At 41.5% G+C, this 21,330-nt stretch overlaps 1 protein-coding gene across 1 annotated transcript; it reads right to left on the minus strand.

The window, feature by feature from the left end:
- Window positions 1-7,557: 7,557 nt before the first annotated feature.
- On the minus strand, window positions 7,558-20,986 carry rps6ka4 (ribosomal protein S6 kinase, polypeptide 4). Its single transcript, XM_052047823.1, has 18 exons — window positions 20,104-20,986; window positions 19,495-19,566; window positions 18,403-18,470; window positions 17,880-18,030; window positions 17,636-17,751; window positions 17,205-17,312; window positions 17,002-17,082; window positions 15,898-16,001; window positions 15,068-15,218; window positions 14,827-14,988; window positions 14,343-14,468; window positions 14,116-14,249; window positions 13,847-13,940; window positions 12,874-13,044; window positions 12,450-12,641; window positions 12,205-12,364; window positions 9,623-9,786; window positions 7,558-9,521 (listed from the first exon to the last, which is right to left on the minus strand). Exons 1-18 carry the CDS (start codon window positions 20,189-20,191, stop codon window positions 9,309-9,311), a joined length of 2,355 nt encoding a protein of 784 aa, XP_051903783.1. The 5' UTR covers window positions 20,192-20,986; the 3' UTR covers window positions 7,558-9,308.
- Between the last annotated feature and the right edge of the window lie 344 nt (window positions 20,987-21,330).

Here is a 21,330-nt window from a genome sequence, read left to right on the forward strand (position 1 = left end):
GTAACATACTAAGACAATAAATTGCATATTGTGTTTTACAATAATACAGGAACAATCTATAATTTCCAAAGTAACCTTGGCTAAAAAGTAAAGTGCGGTAATAACCATTCCGTAACGAACCCCACCCCACCCGAATAAATTAATTGGAATTTTTTAACCATGCATATTTTTATTTGCATCAAACTTGCTGTACTTCTTGATAGTGCTGTCATACGAAATCTCAGATTTTAGGTCAATCGGTGGAGCGGTTTGGGGGCAGAAAGGGGCGGGGCCACCTTTCTTTGAACCCTTACATCTCATAAACTGCTTTAGTATTCGCAAAACGGGTATTGTTGGAAAGGAAATTCTACAAGAAATCCAAATCGACCATAATTAAGACTTTTAGTGAATATTTTAATGACTTTACCTTTTGACCTATAACTCGATCTTGTGGATCACACACACCAAGAGTGTTTGCAAAATGCAGAAGTGTAGACAGTAAATGGGGCAATCGTCACGGCCTTTCCAATTTACACACTCTCGACTTGATTCTCGCAATCTTCCTGAACAATCAGCTACGTGCTTGATGTTACACTAAAATACTACTGTGCAGTATACCCATGTGGAAAAGTTTCTTCGTGATTAAAACCAAACCAAAAAAAACTAAAACTCCAAGAGTAGCAGTGTTTTCCATAACTGGAGATCAGTAGATGTGTGCGTGGCATCAACAAATGTTCACATCTGTTCAGTTCCGTCACATTTGATTGAGTTTCTTGGTGTGCCCTAAAAGCACCTCTACTGCAGTTGTCATGTTTACTTTTCCAATACTTTTTTTTTTTTTTTTTAAGAACCTTGTTCAAGTGGACTACTGACGAAGAAATTGGCCTGTTAGGCTTGCTGCACATCGAGTGACATTTTCAAATGTGACTGAACTGGGTAATTGCTAGAAAGAAAAAAAAATGCACACAATTTTGGCCTTATACCCGCACACCAGGGGATTAAGACCCTTGCACCCGTGACTCACTAATTTCAATGAAAAAAAATTGTGATCGGGAAACAAGCTTTTGAGGTGCCACAAAGATAGCATATCTGTCCATTTGTTTTTTGCTGAACCACGAACAACATAGTTCGATTGGCAAGGAGGAATGTATTTGCCCTGGCCACTCTACCAATAAATGAAAGACAGCGTATGGAAATGATCGGCCCAGTCATTGACTGCACTTACTTATTTTAGCCACATAGACTCCCCACGCTTTGCTTTTTAGCCACTGATAAACATGAGAGAAAGCGCGAACACTGCAATAGGATACAGAGACCATCTGGATCTCGCTTTATGCTATGGAATGGAATTTTTCTTTTTGCTCGATTTGTTGTGAAAGGTCGTAATAGGACACTTGGAGACACCGGTCACCGGTGAAAATTTTCAATCACAGCAAAACTTGTAGCCAGCAGTTAGCAACTCATGATAATAGCAGTACACCAGGCGGCGCGCAACGGGTCAGTGGCGTTCAGCCGTGTCACTCTCTTTGCGGCGCGAATTACTTTCAGCAAATAAGATGTCAGCGGCAGTTGTACCAGAACGTCACGATGCCTTGAAGATGGACGTGTGAGGGAAGGTAATGAAAAACCTCATTTCAAGCAGAAGCTGGGAGATGATGGAAAAAGAAAATCAGTGGGAGGAGCCACGGTGATCCAGCGGGCAGGGTGAGGTCAATTGAATTGAGAGTAAAAGATGTCGGGAGCCTGTTTGGAAACTGCGAGAGTTGGAAAAACCTTTTAGGCTTCTGAATCAATTTACTCTGATAATCGCTTTGCGGAGGCTCTTTTAGTGCAAAGGAGAACATGTCTACGGTAAAGACAAATCGAAAGGAAAATCTTTGTGTCTTTCTATGGCTCCTTCCGTTCCATAAACTAGTATTAAATATGAATGGCACTCGGTAGAGAAAATCTCGACCAACAAATTGGGTCAGCAGCATCAAATTTGCACAAGAAAATCAGTACAAAACTAGAACAAGCAAATATTACCGATTCTCTTTCCGTGACGGATTTATCTTGTCTTCGTTCATTTAACGAAATCACAGCACAATCTCAGCGGTCAACATTGAACAGCAATGAAGTCAGAAATTCACATGCATACAAGTATATTCAAGAATTTTGCATGACCGATTTCGCTATAAAAATCCAATATTGGCTCTGCACCTTTCTCTCAATCTCCAACAAATCTCGCGTCGTCACAAAATTTCACTTCGCAAAAAATAATTGACAGCATCCTCAGCTAGGCGATTACAACACAGGCAGCGCCGATCAAACCCCGACATTATCTTTGTAATGGAAGATTGTTTGATTTAGCTCTGCATTGGACTTCATCGTGTCGACTTTTTCCCCCAAGATTTTAAAGGACAAACAACTCAGTGCCATGTAGTCGGCTACTCTGGTAGCACATGAGGATCTGTATGTCAAAATCTGTTCACGTGGGTCGGCTGCCACTAAAAAAAAAAAAAAAAAAAAAGGTTGCCTGTGTAAATGCCACTGGGTCCGAGGAGAACAAAGGTTGCAGGGCAAATGAAGTCATACGCACACACTGCTCATCTTCAAACGCAAGCTTTCTATCCTCCGATGCCCTCTGCAAGTCATGTGAATAAAGTGGCTCCTTTTCCCTTGCAACCATGCCACCCGCACGGACGAATAGCCCAAAAGCTGCCAGGGGATTTGAACTGCGGACCTCTTGGACATACTAATTAATGGCAGCTTTAACTTCTGTTGGCCCTTAGGTGATAAACTAATTTGTAACACGGGGTTTTCAAAAGGACTTATTGAGGGAGGTTGGGCACTAGACAGGAAAATGAATTCATCAAGTTCATTATATTAAGAAATTATCACATGAAGTCCATGCAAGTATTACATTTCCATCATAAAATAAAAAAGAATATGACTGTTTTGTTTTCTGTTTGTGATTACCTCTCATTCTCTATTGATTTCACCTCTCCTGTTGTTTTTTTTTCCAGCATAATGGTGCTGCGTCAGCTGTCATCACTTCCCCAATCACCACTTCCTGGTTTTTGCTTTTTTTTTGGTGTAGATTTACTGGGTCACGCCCACCAGAAAAAAAAAATTTCGGTGCCATTATATGCTTTTTTTTTGTTGCCGAGAGTAAAAAAAAACACATGATGCAAAAATAGAGGCTGCCTCATCACATGACAATAATGGTAAAGGTGGTTCAGAAACTGTATGGATGGATGTCAACAACATTGTCTTGTTAATTAGTTTTATGTAGCCAATCACATATTTTGGGGGTTTCACTATATGATTTAAGGTGAGAAGCTTGGTCATCCGGGAGGGGCTCAGAGTCGAGCCGCTTCTCCTCCATATTGAGAGGAGCCAGATGAGGTGGCTTGGGCATCTGATTCGGATGCCTCCTGAGCGCCTCCCCGGTGAGGTGTTCCGGTCATGCCTCACCGGGAGGAGACCCCGAGGAAGACCCAGGACACGCTGGAGAGACTATGTCACCCAGCTTGCCTGGGAATGACTCGGGATCCTCCGGGGAGAGCTGGACGAAGTAGCTAGGGAGAGGGAAGTCTGGGCTTCCCTGCTAAAGCTGTTGCCCCCGCGACCCGGCCCCGGATAAGCGGTAGATGATGGATGGATGGATGGATGGACTATATGATGCAGTGAAATTGACATGAGAGCATACACGGAAAAAGTATCTTTGTGTCTGCTTTATTTTTCAGGTAATCATTTGGCCACAAAAGAAAAGCAACAAGACGATTGATTTTAAAATACCCAAATGAGAAATCAACCCAAAAGACATTGGCCATATTTAGGGATTCATAATAAAATCTTTTCTTACTTGGTCTTTTTCTGTTCGTGATTTTCCGTCTATCTCCCGGCGTCAAACCTGAAACTATAAGATTGCACTCCTGTTTCTAGTACAATGATGTGACATACATTTTTCATGTGATGTACATGCACAAGCCAAACAGATATAAAAAAAATGAAACTGCAGTCATGCAACTATAGCCACTGTGAATGTAGATTTAATTACAATCAAGTTATATTAGGTGGCACTTTTTAAAATGGCATTGCAATTGTTCATTTTTCTGATTAATTTGCAAAACTCACGTGGTTCTCTGACCTCATAACGGGTACATCCGGCCCACACATTTCAGTTCCTTGAATCCTAATGGATTGTTCATAGTGTTTTATCTTTCATTTCTATACACGCAAGCTCTGAAATCGTGCCAGGAAGCAACTTAATGGCATGAAGATCCTGCTGACTATGTTCTCAAATGATCCATCCAGATCTGTCTTTGTCATGCTCAATATACTACTTTATTATCCACTCAATATATTATTAATTATCCACTCAAAAATTAATTTGATTAAATGCTGCACGACACATTATATCAGACACTATATCACTTAACAATTGCTCGTAGTGGCTTTCGGGATGTTAGTGCCAAGAAGCCTACTGACCCCCGGTGGAGTGGAGTTTATGGGGCTCAGTGCCATGGACGAGGGCATCAGTGCACACAAGACTTGAAAGCGAACAATTCGAGCGTTGGGGGCCCTCAATGAAAAACACTTGACTGTTTAAAATTTCATCAGGCGTACACATCAGTTGTTAGGACATCGCATGTAGTCGCGAAGCTCAGAGTGGATCGTATCAGAGTTTCTGTATCCACCTTTAAGTTGAGACAAGAAGCCTTTAATGTTTCACCTCTGATTTGGGATCGTTTTCAGAGTGGTTCATGAAAGTTTTATGAGTAAAAGTGCTTCTTCTTGTGAGCACTTGTCCTTCGATGGGTGCCCGTGCGGGTAAGAGATGGCTGGAGTGGTAACAGCAGCCTTTTGCTGCCTACGCAGTCCGCTTGGAGATGTTGTGCACTTCTCAAGTGTAGCACAGAATCCATTGGCAAGCCTACAATCAATGTGCGCGCTGCAAAGCATGTCAATCACTTCCCGCCGGCTCGTACTACGATGTCACGTTTGGTGTATCTGTCGATAGTTGCAGAACGACCGATCGAGACCGATTCAAAACCCACAGCGTAGAAGTGAAAGCAAATGTGCTCACCACTGCTCAACTATTTCCTACTGTACCGGCCACAAATGTGCTTCGTTACAAAGGATTTAAAACACACTTCATTCATGATCCAAGTACCCCTTTAGTCGCACTAATCATGCATGGGAAGATAAATCACTAATGAACCGTTAAGTACGGTAATGACTTCATCACCATCTGTTCAAATATCACTCGGACCTTTTTCTTCTTTAGTGATTCCTCATTCGAATTATCCAGCTGCTGAAAAACACCAAAGAGAATAAACGTTCTCGTTCATATTTGTTTAAATACAATAACGCCTTCCCAGTGGCGGGCCGTGCATTTCAACCTTAGGCCTTCAGTGACGTCACATACATTAACACAATACAGTATAGGCTCGTCAAGCAGCACTTAATTTCAGGAGCATTTAAAACCATCAAGTATGCATTTACAATTAAGAGCGGGAAACTAAATTTATAGATATTGTCAAAAATAAAAAGATGATTTAAAAATACTAAATAAAATGCCACCCAAATTACGCTGCGTGATCTTCAACAAGTCTATCCAATAAATTGCGCAATGTCGCAGTTTCATATAAGACACCAACCAAACAATAACAAAACAAACTATTCTTTGAAAATAAAGTCAACAGATCATTTGCATTTTGAAAATCGTCGATACAACAGCAAATAACTGAAAATGTTGAGCAGCTGAGATTGAACGAACTTTCGTGCACGAAGATGACTTCAATGCGCCATTATATATTGCAGGTGAGCAGATTTATTTGATACATTTTTGTATCTTTGTCATTTTATTTCGTTACCATTGATTTAACACTAACGAAATAAAACTACAACAGGAAATGTAAAATAAAATTCATTTACTCACCAATGCAGTGCCTGTTCACTGAGCTGCACATCTACGCGAATGTCCCCAAACGTTTTTAAACGCACCGTAGTTCGTAAGTGCCCAGCCGTGCTCTGATGTTTCCTTGCTGCCTTGGTAAAACAACTTAAATGGGTAAATCCAGTGTGGCTCCAAACACCAAATCGGTCCGTTGCAAGCAATCGGTATTTCCAACAGCAGTACAATTTGCAGCGTTTCTCAGAGGCTGTGAGCCACGGGTACCGTTCATAATTGCTCGTCTGAAAATGACAGAACAACCCTTTTCCTTGCTGGGACAGGCTAGCTAGCGCATGAGTGAGGTGACCTCTTCACACAAAATCCAGCTTTTCGAGGAAATTCCGTCTTGAAATTTGTGTGGAAAGTAGCTCTGCAACAAGATCAACGTCTTCTTCTTCGGCCATTTGGGGTTAAAGTGCAGTGATAGCTCCCTCTCGGAGGCGCGAATCCAATCACCAAACGCGCACGCCCAGTCTCGACGTAAGGCATTCTCGCTGGCCCCGGTGCGCAGACTCGTGATATGATTGGCTATTGCAACCTGACTGTGCCCGTTCATTTACAGCGCACTGTGCTCTGTTTAATCTGAAGCCCCGAGCAAATTTAATTTACCTGGCAACACAAGCTAGCTGAAATATGATTGGTTAAAATCTCTACCATAATTCATTCATTCATTCATCTTCCGAACCGCTTGATCCTCACTAGGGTCGCGGGGGGTGCTGGAGCCTATCCCAGATGTCTCCGGGCAGTAGGCGGGGGACACCCTGAATCGGTTGCCAGCCAATCACAGGGCACACAGAGACAAACAACCATCCACGCTCACACTCACACCTAGGGACAATTTAGAGCGTCCAATCAGCCTGCCATGCATGTTTTTGGAATGTGGGAGGAAACCGGAGCACCCGGAGAAAACCCACGCAGACCCGGGGAGAACATGCAAACTCCACACAGGGAGGCCGGAGCTGGAATCGAACCCGGTACCTCTGCACTGTGAAGCCAACGTGCTAACCACTGGACTACCGGGCCACTCTCTACCATAATAAACAAGTTATTTATCAAGTGGCTTTCAATGTTATTTAAAATAACATTGAAAGCCCCTCAACTAAGTGGAAATAACATATTTATGAAAATAAAATAACATGAATTAAATTTATGTTATTGTATGAATGTTTAGGCCAGCAGAGAAGGCCTTGCTGGCCCTGAGGGTCCACTGCTTCTTCAACTTTCCTCTTTCGTGCCGCAACCTGCACACAGGAAGGCCGGAGATGTGAACGATGAACCTCAAAATGGAACCTGCACAAAAACACAACACCACAAAAGAAAAACAATCTGGTAATATTATAACAAACATGCCATTATTTTTTTTAACAATAACGGCAGGTCCACATTTACCTAAGATGACAGATTCCCTCACCCCAAGATCTCTTACGTTATGGAGGGGAACCGATACTTTTTGCTCTTGCGCTCCCCCTACAGGTATTGTGTGTCCTTTCAAGTGAATGTGTTAACCAAGCGCCAAAGAGCCAAGAAAGGTCAGAATTAATGTACTGTGGAGCACACATTAAACGACAACCTGCACCCAACACAGGCAACTTAATGTACAGTCAAAACGGTTGAGCTAAAACAAGACAAAGAAAACATCTATTCCAAAGTAATATTTATTTTGCAGCAAAACCAATGGTCTTGGTGCAAATAACTCCCAGTTACATCAATGACAGTGCATCGCAATACAATAGTCAAGTTACAAAAAAAATAAAGATAAAATGGAAAAACAGGACATTGAAAATCATTTAGTACAAAACTATCCACACCACTCAGCACAGTTTGAGTGAAATGCTCATAAACATCCGATTTCGTTTAGAATGAAAACAAAAAAATGAGACTAAGGCAGCAAACAACTTAAGGAACAAAATCATTCAATGCTGCTTCATTTGGTACACGGATGACACCACAAGTGATCACCCCGCACCACACACATTCACACACTCATTCACAGTCCGGGTCCACAAAAGCCCATTTAATATGCATCCCATTACCACAGCTTTAAAGCCAATTACACATAATAAATATCAGTGAAAGCACCTTTAAAGCTGAAATGGATTTTATTGATAAAATGACTGTGCAACATGTAAAAAAAAAAAAATAGACGAGGACACTAATATACCATGAAAAGTTTCAATTATGAAAACTAATTTGTCTTTGTAAATCAAAGTATATACAGCTGATCTCACAGAGTGGTTTCCAGAGATCCAAATTAAAGTCATAATTAAGTGTCTCATTGTGATCATTTAAAAATGCGATTGTTTAAAACCAGAGCTGTAAAATCATTTCAGTTGAAGAAGTCACTGGACTGCTGCTGCACCTCTCCGGCAGGACAAGAGTACGAACACATACCTTGATATTTTTAATCAAGCCAAATTTAAGATAACGTTTTTTTAACAACAAGATATGCATGCTTGAAATTGACCAGTACTTAAGGCAAAAACATTTACAGCAAGTTAAATCACAACCGCCCTCACGTTTGCTCCACCAGGACATTTGTGGAAGCAGCCAACACTGAAAATTAAACTCTTCTTTTGGTAAAGTTTTAAAAAAGTTGATGGTAAAGTAAAATATTTTAAGCTGCAGTGAATTTAAAAAGTCTCTGTAAGCAGACAATTCATCTTTCAATTTTTTTTTTTAAATAGCGTGTCTTTTCCTATATACGACATTAAAGGTTCTGAAGCTCTGTTTTGATCATTTACATTCTCAGCCCAACGTGCAAACTTTTATTGAACAGCCTAAATCGGAAAAATAACCCCAAAAAGGAACCAGAACACTTGTAAAATCAGACGCTAAACTTCTGCCCTCATCAGCTGTAAAATTGTACACCCCCATATTGATTATTATTAAAGCAGTACGTTACAGATATCACCATTGCATCTGCTTTGTGTAAACGTGTGTATTCACTCGCTTCAATTCTGACTGACTCGTGAATATGGCTTCTGCTCTAAATGGCTCGTTTTTCCCTTTAACCCTATAAAGTCAGGCGCTGTTTTTTCCTTGGTGGAAACAGACATATCTCCATTTTGAAACGGATTTTAAGTGTCTGAGGTTACTGATGGATGCTGAGGAAATACTAAGCGTGTATATTTAATGCATTTCCTCGAGGCCACATTCTGCAATTCTCTGCATCTTCGCATCCCAGCGAGAGCTTGATAGCGTTAGTAATTCACAGGAAAATGTGGCACACTGACAATTTTTATCCCCAGTCACATTGTAATACAATGGAATTCAACATTACGTTGAAAACCACCTTAGTTAAACCAATACTTTGTTTCATCTGTACATTTTTTTAACTCGTCTGAGCAAGTCTGCATGACATATTCTTTATGTGTTTGCCAAACCAGGGCTAGCTCTGCTTTGGGCTGACAGTTTGCTTTGGCTGTGCTTTTGATGCTTTTGCAGAGGCAGAGGAGGAAGTGGAAGAAGAGGAGGATGAAGAGGAAGAACTCCATCGGGTCTCTACGCCTGTACTTGTCATTTTGAGTTTCCGCCGTTTTGCAAGGGGGGCATTGTCAACGCTCTTTAGAAAGAAGCCCTCTCTCTTACCACGGTTGAAAGCCTGGCGACAGGAAAATGACAAAAAGTGTGAGGGAAAACTCACTTTTTGTTGTGGTTGTTGTTGTTTTTATGAGACATTTGCCAAAAAGTGCAAATTGTTACCTTGTAAGTGGCGTTCACAAAAGTGCGCACGGTGGGCCCGCTGGACTCAAGCACATCTGGAGTGCACAAAGGTGTGGTGGACATGGACGCTCCACCCTGGAGCCAGCCATTTTCTTTCAGATCGGAGAGTTTGAGTCGCCTTTCGGGGTCCACTGTCAGTAGCCCTTCAATCATGAGAGATTTGAAGGGTTGAGGTCATCATGTTTTTTTCTTTTTCTTTTTTTTATTTCTGCATGTGGCAAAATTGTGAATGGGATTTGGTTGAATTAAAAACACACAAAACCCTTGAACATATTGACCTGTTAATTTCAATCAATTACACATTCTTAACCCTTAGATGCATGAGTGACTGGCCCCTACACTCTTCCATAGGTGGGTGAAAAATGACCCATAATAAAATTAATGCTTTTTTAATGACATTTTTGTCATTTTGGTTAAGAATAATCACTTGTATAAAATTTAGTAATATATTTAGGACCATACAGGAATGATTTCATGTTTGAAATATCTTTATTTTAAATTTTTTAACATTTTTGAAAAATAAAAATTACCCAGAACAGCAATAGAAAAATGTGAACATCCATTTTGTCTGTCTGTCTGTCTGTCTGTCTGTCTGTCTGTCTGTCTGTCTGTCTGTCTGTCTGTCTGTCTGTCTGTCTGTCTGTCTGTCTGTCTGTCTGTCTGTCTGTCTGTCTGTCTGTCTGTCTGTCTGTCTGTCTGTCTGTCTGTCTGTCTGTCTGTCTGTCTGTCTGTCTGTCTGTCTGTCTGTCTGTCTGTCTGTCTGTCTGTCTGTCTGTCTGTCTGTCTGTCTGTCTGTCTGTCTGTCTGTCTGTCTGTCTGTCTGTCTGTCTGTCTGTCTGTCTGTCTGTCTGTCTGTCTGTCTGTCTGTCTGTCTGCATTGCCTGTTTTGCCTTTCTGGCAGTGATCATTGCACACAGGTACATTGCATTTCCCACACCTATTGCTGACTTTGCGATCTTTGTTACTTGGGCAGATCTGACACCTTTTTCACTTTGGTTGGCCCTGTGTATTTCTTTCCTGTGCCTTAGTGGTGGCTTTTGTCACCCCGCACCTTTTCATTGCTTCAATAATCGGGATTTGCAGTTGGGTGCAGCTTTCCAGTCGACTCCTCATGTAGGGTGTGACAAGCTCCTTTGACAGCTCTTTGAGGAACAGCCGTCGTGCATTGGTGATGCCACTCTTGAAATCTGGGTGCTGAGCCATGAAAAAGGTGTAGACATTTAGGGTGCCGATGTCAATTAAGTTGTACCATTGCACCATGGGCCACCTCTGTATTTGTCGCTTGCACGGGTAGTTGCCAACCATCTGGTCAATGGTGTCTACACCTCCATTTGTCTCATTGTAAAATTTGATCACTTCTGGGTTTTTTTTTCTTTTTGCTATGTTCATCCACTGCTTTGTCGTGGTGCATCGTGCTCAGGAGCACAACAGCTTTTCCTTTCTTTCTGACATAGCTGACCATGGTAAGGCTATCATTGAATCCAAACTCTGTGCTGTAAACCTCCCTGGACTTGGAAAGCTTCATCAGAGTAGGGATGTCTGGCTTGTTCTGACATAGAGTCCCCACAATAGTGAGCTCCTTCTCCAGGAGATGCTGCGCGAGTGGCACACTGGTGAAAAAGTTATCCATGGTGATGTTGCGACCGGTGTTTCTAAATCTACCACACAGCTGCTGGACAATATTTTCTCCCAGATTCTTCTGAACGTCTTCCCCTGGTTGTCTCCCCGTGTAAACTATACCATTTATTGCATAGGGGATGCGTGCATCACAAACCCAGAAGATCTTTAGGCCATACTTGGCAAGCTTGCTTGGCTAGAAACTTGCACCTTCCCCTGAATGGCACAAGCTGTTCATCGACAGTGACACAATCACTGGGGATGAATTGCTGTCTGCAGTTGACCAGGAACAGGTACCATACATAGCAAAAGACTGCCATATGATCTGTTTCCAGGCGGAAGGCCAATTTGTAGATAAATCATAGTCATGAACAACACACAAACAATTTTATATGAAGATAATACTTTGACGTATCAGCTCTTACAGTGTAAAATAATTTTCCTGAGGGGTTCATTTCTGATAGTATAGTCTGCCCAGTCCGCAGTCAATGTATTGCTGACAGCCAAAGTCAATTCGAATCAGTGGTTCCCATTGGACTCCATAGAAAATGTACACGGGTCACTTTTGACCCATTTATGGAAACTTTGGGTAGCAAGACAAAAACTGAAATTTCTTAAAATGTATAAAATGTAAGTTAAAATTGTGAATGACATTATATAAAAAACATGTTTTTTGAGGAATACCTGGAATATGAAATTATAATAAATTTTCAGTCCAAAGATAATTCATGAAAAAAACCTCATCGGGTCATTTTTGACCCACATATGCATCTAAGGGTTAATTAAGGTTTCAAAAGTATGCCCACCACTAAGAGTAATAACTCTAAAAAGGGTGTGATGGAATTGAAAATATATATATATATATTGTCTAAAAATGAAATTGAAATCCACAATGCAGGCAGAGAGTGAAAGAGTGGTTCATTTACCCAAAGCTGATTTCATACCTTTAACAAGTTCTTTTGCATCTTCTGACACACCCTTCCACGGCTCCCCATCCAAGGAGAAATCACCTTCTTTAATCTTTTGCATGATATCGGCAGCATAAGACGACGTCATCCCCACCTCCTCGCTCTGGAACGGCACCTGGCCTGACAGCATGGTGTACTGATAAAATACACACAGATGGAGGTCAGGGTCCGGGCTAATCTGGCAGATGTCTCGCAATCAGTCATTTTTACGTCGAGATTACCAGGATGACCCCAAGACTCCAGAGGTCGCAGGCTTTGTCATACCCCGCACTCTCAAAAAGTTCAGGTGCAGCGTACTGCAGTGTGAAGCACGGCGTCTGCAGGGGGGCGCTGCCAGCAGGACACAATCGGGCGAATCCAAAATCGATAACTTTGAGAACAGAGTTCTCGCTCTCATCTGTAAATAACACGTTCTGAAAGGGAAAGAAATAGAGACTATTTTAAAAATTTGTCGTGTGATAAATGTCCTCTTCCTTGAAAAAGCAAGGCAAAAGTTTACTTTTATTTGCCGAAACACACTTTATCATATCTTAATCTACTGCGATGAAGGAATTGTGTTGATTATGATTTTGCAAATCCAGCAAGGGCTCCATCAAGCACAAATGTTTGAGCAGCGTTTTTAAATTTTCATTTATACTGTTGCACCTCTGGTTTTAGGTCTCGGTGCACGACTCCCGCCTCATGCATGAAACTGACAGCTGAGACCAGGCTCTGCAGCAGCTGGCTGGCTTCTGCTTCACCAAATAATTTCTTTTTCTTGATCCTTTCAAGCAGCTCGCCTCCACGTAGAAGCTCCATCACTAAGTAGGTGTGGTACTGAGAGAAGAAGAAGACCGTGTCAAACAAACGACTCTGATATGCAGTATAGTTCAGTTCAGCTCCTAATGGATTGATTTAGAAACAAACTACCGTAATTTAACGGACACCAGCCAGACAAGGAAAAGCATGACGTCAAAACAGCACAATTGCAGCCTGTCAATTAATTTAGCAAAGACAACACCGAGGGGGCAAAAATTTAGGGTCATCCGGCACATTGTGTTCATTCTTCTTGCTGCCGGCTGTTTATTACATTTTTGTTTTGTTTTGTGTTTTTCACATTCTATTCGTGACACTCAAGTGACATTTTTCATTCAACTAAAAAATAACATTGTGTCCTTCCCCACCCTTCAATGCATTGTACCACTAATGTTCGGTACCTTTCGATACCTCAGACTAAACTTTATTCATTCATTTTCCGATCCGCTTATCCTCACAAGGGTCGCGGGGGGTGCTGGAGCCGATCCCAGCTGTCTTCGGGCAGTAGGCGGGGAACACCCTGAACCGGTTGCCAGCCAATTGCGGGGCACACAGAGACGAACAACCATTCATGCTCACAATCACACTTTGGGATAATTTTGAGTGTTCAATCAGCCTGCCATGCAAGTTTTTTGGAATGTGGGAGGAAACCGGAATACCCGGTGAAAACCCACGCAGGCCTGGGGAGAACATGCAAATTCAACACAGGGAGGCCAGAGCTGGAATTGAACTCTGCATTGAGGTTGACGCGCAAACCAATGGATCACCAGGCCACCCCAGACTAAGCTTTAACAAAATAATAAAATACATTTTGCCAATTTACCTGATCTGTATGGACATCGTGGAGCTTAACAATATTTGGGTGAGCCTCACATTGCCTCAAAGCAGCAATCTCCCTCTGCGTGTTGACCTCCATTCTGAGGAAGATAAAACATTTGCTTCATTTACTGAAAGACATGAAAACAAAGAGAGGTAAAAGTAGGCATATATGGGAATAGCTGCATAGTGGGCGACCATCCATCACCGAGGATTCAAGACCAAAACAACCAACAACTGCATTTTAATAAAAATTATTGGAGACCTTGACCTCACCTGCGGCTGACAATTTTGACTGCATACTCAAGGCCACTTTGCTTATGTGTGCATTGTCTGCACACAGAGAAACTCCCCTCACCTAACGGTGGCCCCTGGAGGCACAGCTCATAGTTCAGAAAAAACTGTGATTCCTAAAAATATGAATAAGAGAATATAGTGTCACCGCTACGATAAAGTACAAAGAATTATGATTTTTAAAAAAAATTTGGGGGAACGTTGCATACCGCTAACATTGCACTACGCTGGACAGAAGCAGAACCTGGTCGGTCGGCGGGAACCTGGGATTCCAAAAAGTCTCCCATTACAGCATTTTTATTGAACAGGATGGAAGGTGCAATAAAGGAGTAGCCCTGGGATAACACAAGAGATGTTAGGTGGGTTTAAGTGTTGCCAACTTTAAACAGTGTGCTATGGGAGAGAAAAAAAAAAGCATGAGTAGTCGTGTTCACCAGATTATTTTTGACACTACTCACAAAAAGGATTTCACCTGCTTGGAAGATTGTGCGAAAAGTACTGTAACATTCAACAGTTTGTGGGACATGTGCATTTAAAAGTTTACAGGCTGAAGTTCACCTGAAACGGTTCATTTTAGATTCAAGTGCAAATTTCATCCGAAAGCCAAGTAGCCTCATCTTTTTGTGAGTATGGTAGTTTATATTGGCGAGCGCTGTTATTTTACAGCTCCTAATTTGGTCAACAAGGACTGACCTGGAAGAGGCGGTCGGTGCTCGGCGGTGTGCTCGCTGGAGAGTAGACTGGATCCATCCCCGTGAACTCCTCCGCAAAGTTCCCCACATCAAGTTCACTCTTCAGCTCAGGCTTGAACGGGCTTGAAATCTTTTTCTGGGCAAGATCGTCCCAGTTCAGTCCCTGTTCGGAAAACCATATTCCACGTGTTATGCACAAAATAAAAGAGAGCATCATTTGAGGCTCCCTTAAGAAGTAGAACCTTGAAAAAAGCGTGAGTCTTGATGTCTGCAGCGCCACGCGGTCCAGAACCGAGCCGCTTGTGAGGATCCTTCACCAACAGCTTCCTGATGAGGTCCTGAGCAGTGGGTCCAATCATCGAGGGGAATGGTGGATCACAGCGAAGAATACGTCTGAGAAGCGTGGGACAGAACAAGTTGAAAGTTACGTTACTTTTAGCTTCGATGTTTTCACAAGCACTCCAACCTTAAACCAAACCGCTATTACTTACATGTCAAATACAGTGTTCTCCGGTGAAAAACTGATCCCTGCTCTAAGAAATTGATGCCGGCAAAAAGGTTTACAATTGTCTCAAAATGCCATAATGATGCAAAAAGCACTACTTTTGTTGAAATTAAGCACCTCTGTTAAATTGAATATAATATTGCAGTGATTGGTAAAAAAGATGCATCGAGATGGCAGGAAATGACTCTAAAAAAAGCTCCTCAACTTTACTCAACATACAGTAGTTGCTTGGCATCAAGAAGACACCAAAGCAGTACCTTTTTTAATGCTTTGTCCTGTGCATAAAATAGCAAATAGGAAGGTTCTTAGACAGTAACTGAGACTAGGTTCCAAACAGGGTAAAACTGTATCGCATTTCCATGGCAATAATGTTTGGCGCGGGATGTCTGGCACATTGGTGCAGCACAGTGCAGTAGTTCCATCTTTTGAGCATGCATCAATGCAGGTATTGCACGTCCAAATAGAGTTACAGCAAGTATTGTCATGATTGTGTGATGAGTGGATGCCGTTTAATTTTTTTGCTAAATTCTCATGAAACCACATTGGCTCGATTTATGGACAACTTACTTTGAGACCTCGCTCTGCGAGTTCCTCTCTCCCTCCAAAGTAAATGGAGACGCTCCCGTCAGCAGCTCGAACATCAGGATTCCAAGGCTCCACCAATCTACTGACTGCAAACATCAAATGAAGGTGAAACCAACAACTTTTGCAGACGTGAATGTCTCGTCGTTAATTATTGTCTTCTGTGGGAAAACTAAAATATTATATTGGAATAATTTATGGTGCAGTATGGTGATTCATTGATTGAAACCGTCAAATCTTATATTTAGCTGGCGGCTTCAAGATACTCCACCTTAAAGATGATACCAAAACACCCAACTATGAATTTAGCATAACACTTGCCCTCATCTGGCTTGTGGGTGAGCAAGAACCTGGTGATTTTGCCTGTAGGTGGCTAGTTGTCGCCGGGCATACAAGGATAAACACCTTTTTTTCCACATTCAAGGTCACACCTAAGGACAATTTATAGTTTTTCCGTGAACCCAACAGGCATATTTCTGGATTACGGGAGGACGCCGCATACCCTGAGAAAAGCCCAGCCAACAAGGAGAGAACTCACAAACTCCCACATAGGAAGGCCGAGCCGAGTCTCAAACCCAGAACTACCGGTACTCCACTGTGAGGCAGAAGAGGTAACTGCTAATCTACTGTGTTCATGATATTCATGAAACGTCGAACCACTAGGCAGCTCCTTCAGCCAGAGATTGATACACCCGCACTGCAAGAAGGAAAGGTACCGCTGCTCGTTCCTGCCGACTGCTGTTAGGCTACTGAATAAACGCACGTGAAAACCTGGACTCTTCCCCACACACCCATTGTAAAGAGCACAGCCAGCTTATGCAGCATATATGCAGTTGCATATATGCTTATATCTCACATTTTATATTGCATTCTGTACTGTGTACAGTTCATTTTTTTTTATTTATTTTGTGCATGCAAATACTTGATATTTTTTTCTACTTTCTTATCTCCAAATGTTGCTGCTGTAAATTGTGAGTTTCTCCATTGTGAGACAAATAAAGGTTTATCTGATCTTAAGGCGTGTATGTAGAATTTCAATGTGTACAATAAACTACTGTTTGCTACTTTCTTTTACAACTACAAACCTACCTTGCCATGGCCTGTTTTCCCCCTGATGATTTCAGGCGCCATGTACTCAATGGTGCCGCAGAAAGAATAGGTTCTTTCCTTCTACAAGATAAGGGAATGAAAAAATACAGTAAAAAAAAAAACTTTTCCGACGAAAAATAGGACCGCAAGCATTAACAGCTTGCAATACCAATGATCATCCACATTGTGTTTCTGTACAATACCTCTTCCTGCAGAAATTCTTTGCTGAGTCCGAAATCTGTCAATACCACATGACCTTCACTGTCCAGGAGAATATTTTCCAATTTGATGTCACGGTACACAATCCCGAGCTGCACAAACACAACACGTCAATTACATTGATGGTTAAAACAGTAGGTAGGCAAAGGATACTGTATAAAAAAAGAAAACCAAGCCTAAAAAAAAAAGACAGCTTTTGTGGTTATATTTATTAAGTGTTTGGTGGTGACCATACCACAGTTAAATAAGGTCGATGAAATGTTGAACAGTTTGCTTCAGTATATAACATTCTTTGAAGATACAATATTGTCCACTTAAAATTAGGCAAGCATACACTATCTCGAAGCTCATCTTCCCACTGCCCTACTGTATTGAAATCCATTACCTGCACATTGATGTACAAGGGAACACAAACCTTGTGCAGATGCTCCAAAGCCAGGATTATTTCTCCAATATAAATGCGCACCGCCTCCTCAGAAAAGTGATCTTGCTGATACAAATGAGTGAACATCTCCCCTCCACTCACATAGTCTACAGACAGAAAGACGCATAATAGATATTTAGCAAAATTATCTGCCAAGGAAAAAATATCCATATAGGTTCTAAAGGAAAAATAAATATAGAAAAACATTTTGTTTGGTTCAGTGACCTCCACTCACCCAGGATGAGGTGCAGCTTGCTCTGTGTCTGAAAGGCATAATGAAGTGTGACTAAAAAGGGCGACTGGCGAATATGCTCCAGCACCTGCCTCTCGGTGCGAGTATGTTCAGTGGTCTTGGCCTTCTGAACGATAGCCGCTTTCTTTAGCACCTGAGGAGTTGTCGTTCGAAAATTAATTTGGGCTTTATGACATGAAATACTGAATGGATTCAAAACCAAATTAAGTTATAGCAAGTAGTTATGGCAGTGTTGATCGGTCACACATTGCCCAAGTTTGGTTGTTGGCACAATTATTGCCCACCCCCCAAAAAAAATAAAAATAGCCAATAAAAAAAAAAAACAAACAACCATGTTGAGTGGTACAATTTGTAGGTCACATTAACAATGGAACATTTTGCGGTGGGTGCCTTTTTTTCTCTCCACTGTATGTAGTTTGCCCTTTCAAGCCTTGGGAAATGAGTGGCCAATTTAAGACTCTCTCTGGATCTACGAAGCCAAACATACTTGGACTTTTAGGCTTACCTTCATCGCATATAGCTGGCCTGCATCGTGACCACTGTTCTTCCTCACTAAAAACACTTTTCCATACGCTGGATATAAACACACATTTTAGAACAATCAGTTACTTCAAGTAAGACAGAAATTAACAACTTAAGATGATTGTATTTAATTGGGAGATGGGCCATCACAAAACAGAATTCTAACAAGTTTGTATTGTTCTCTAATTGCATGGTTTGCTTGTGATATGAAGATGATCATAAAAATCACCATCACGTATACTCCAGTGTGGTGTCATTCAAGCATAGCTACGATAATGCCCTGGCTACAACTCACTTTTGCCTCTGATTGAAAATCATCGAGCCCACAATAAATGTAACGAAAATACAAACACAAACGCTTACATTTTTGCTCCTATTTTTTGTGAGCTTAATATAAAACACCTACTGAGACCTTTCTTCTCTGACCACTATATCTCTCAAATGCAGTAAAAAAAATTAAATTATATACTGTATAGAGAGAGAGAAGAGAGAGAGAGAGTGTGTGTATGAGAGGGAGAGAGGGACGGAGAGCGAGAGAGAGAGAGAGAGAGAGAGAGAGAGAGAGAGAGAGAGAGAGAGAGAGAGAGAGAGAGAGAGAGAGACAGAGAGAGCGAGAGAGACAGAGAGTTTAAAGGAGAAGTCAATCCAAAAAGACATCTCAACGGGCGGCCATTTTACCACATTTTGTCGACTGAAAATTACATCCCAGTTTCTCTGGGCTCAGGTTATGACCAATCACGGCTCACCCGTTTTCTGAAGCTCAGCCATAGTTGTTACCTAAGCCCTGAACAACTCTGATGTCATTTTCAGTCGATGTCAAGTGGCAAAACAGCAAAATGGACAAAAATGTGTGAATTTTATTGTTTAACTCTTATTCTTCACAGGCCACATTAATTAGAATGCCGTGTTTAGACTACCGTAGTAGTGCTGCAGAGAACAAATTCTTGTAAAGAAAATTTGGGGGTTGATTTCCCCTTTTAAGACAAAAAGTATCACGGGTTATTGCAAATGAAGGATGTACAGTATTTCATCATGAATGGGCGTTGCGTATTGCTGCCAATACAAGTCTTTTTACCTCCAGTGCCCAACACTTTGAGGAGCTCAAAATTCTCCATGCCGACCTTCTCAGTGTGTCCTGTGAGGTTAGCTGGTGGCAAAAGCGGGAGAAGAGAGTTGGCATTTATTGTTTATACACAATCTGGTACTGAAGAAGTGCAGTTTTGCACAGATGTATTAACAATATGTAACAAGTTTTTGTGTTATGTCGGCAAGTGATATAAAAAAATGACAAAAATATCATAGAAGACCAGAGAAGACAATGCATCCCCTAATGGTTTATAACAATGTTTATGTTCAACAAATGTTATTTGTAGGTGGAAGAATTCAGTTTTATTTTCAGGTCACATTAACAAATAACTGTCTTTTAAATAACGCTTACTAGTGAAATGTCATAATCTAAAATGAACATTTTGGGGCCAGAATGAGATTTCTGGAGCTAAACTAAACATACAGACACGTCAACGCTGAAAATTTAAGAATTGAATGCAAAACACTGCTTTTTGTGATTCATACAGTCTTTCCACACAGCTTTACGCTTGGGCTTGTGTCATCTCGATTTCCAGCAGTGCTCTCAATAATGCCGAGGCAGTGATCGATAAAATACACGATCAGAATATTGACTTACCATTGGTGATGTGATGCTTGACGGTACAGGCTCTTTCATTTGCCTGTGTATCGGAGTCATCACTACTATCTGACGTGTCCCCCGACATAACTTGAGCCCGAGTAGTTTTCCCTGCACGAACTGAGATGAATTGTAAGACACTTGTTTGATATTAGCGATATTCTACTCTGCGCAGCTAATTGATTTAGTGTTGTTGGATTGTGGAGACGACGAGGATTAGAGGAATGAACGGACAGATGCGCACAAACACGCCGCCCTTGTATTAATCCCGGTGTTTGGCATTCTGCTGTTTTTATCACGACAAAGCAGCTGTAAAACCACTTGCATTCTGATTATGGAACAGTGTCGGTCAATAATTTCTCTACGGAAGGTGAGACTGTTTCTTTTGGTAATGCACGTATTATTACACTCAAAGTTTAAGAAACGGCGTTAGCTTTAGTTGCTAAAGAGTTGTCAATGTATATTCACTCGCATTCACGTTAGCGCTCCTTTGAGACTGATCAAATGTGAATATGATTCCACATGTCGCTAAAAATCGCTAAAATATGCCAAATGGCTCGCAGACAATCTGTGCGGTAGTAAGTAGATTGACAACCTGAATTCTAGCTAGCAAATGGCTCTTGTTGTCCGTGAAACTTTGTAGCGTTAGCCGGGGCTAGTGTTTTCTGGATAAATAACCTCCTCGGGTCTCGGCGATAAAGGCCATGCTGGAGGAGGGGCTCCCTTTCTTCTCTGCCTCCGCCAGAGCCTTATTCACGTTTCCTCCATTTTTTTCAAGAACTATCATCACATCACTTGATGTTTGATCAGCTGCGAGCTAAGTGCTAATAGCAGGATGCTTTCGACACAACCTGGGCGATGCTCGTCACGTGACTATGAAAAATATGGGCGGGGCCACGGTGGATGTGTCAAATCCCAAATCTCTCAGAAATGGAACGAAAAAAACATTTTTAAAAATTTTAATACCACCAAAAACTTAAAATATTTTTGTTTATCATCTCATAAATTAAAACCCATATGTAGCTTCATTTCCAAGAATGAAGATTATTTTGTGATCATCACCCTTGTTGGGTCTGGTGCAAGCTTCCTGGAAAATGAAATCAGCACCCCCAAAAATATTTTCACCAACAAGTGCTCAACTTCAAAAAACAAACTGGACTAATACCAGCATGTGACATGACAGACTTAATCATCACTAACTGCCTGTACAACTTCGGGACATCAAGC

The sequence above is a fragment of the Hippocampus zosterae genome, chromosome 16 (assembly GCF_025434085.1).
Source record: "Hippocampus zosterae strain Florida chromosome 16, ASM2543408v3, whole genome shotgun sequence".
Taxonomy (NCBI): Eukaryota; Metazoa; Chordata; class Actinopteri; order Syngnathiformes; family Syngnathidae; genus Hippocampus; species Hippocampus zosterae.

Excerpts from the sequence above, each read along its gene's own strand:
- rps6ka4 (XM_052047823.1), bottom strand. The coding sequence starts at position 20,191 with ATGTCGGGGGACACGTCAGATAGTAGTGATGACTCCGATACACAGGCA. Across the intron at positions 14,250-14,342 it reads AGCGTAGTGCAATGTTAGCG|GAATCACAGTTTTTTCTGAA; the intron begins GTATGCAACGTT and ends TCATATTTTTAG. Across the intron at positions 9,787-12,204 it reads TGCAAAAGAACTTGTTAAAG|GGCTACTGACAGTGGACCCC; the intron begins GTATGAAATCAG and ends TCATGATTGAAG.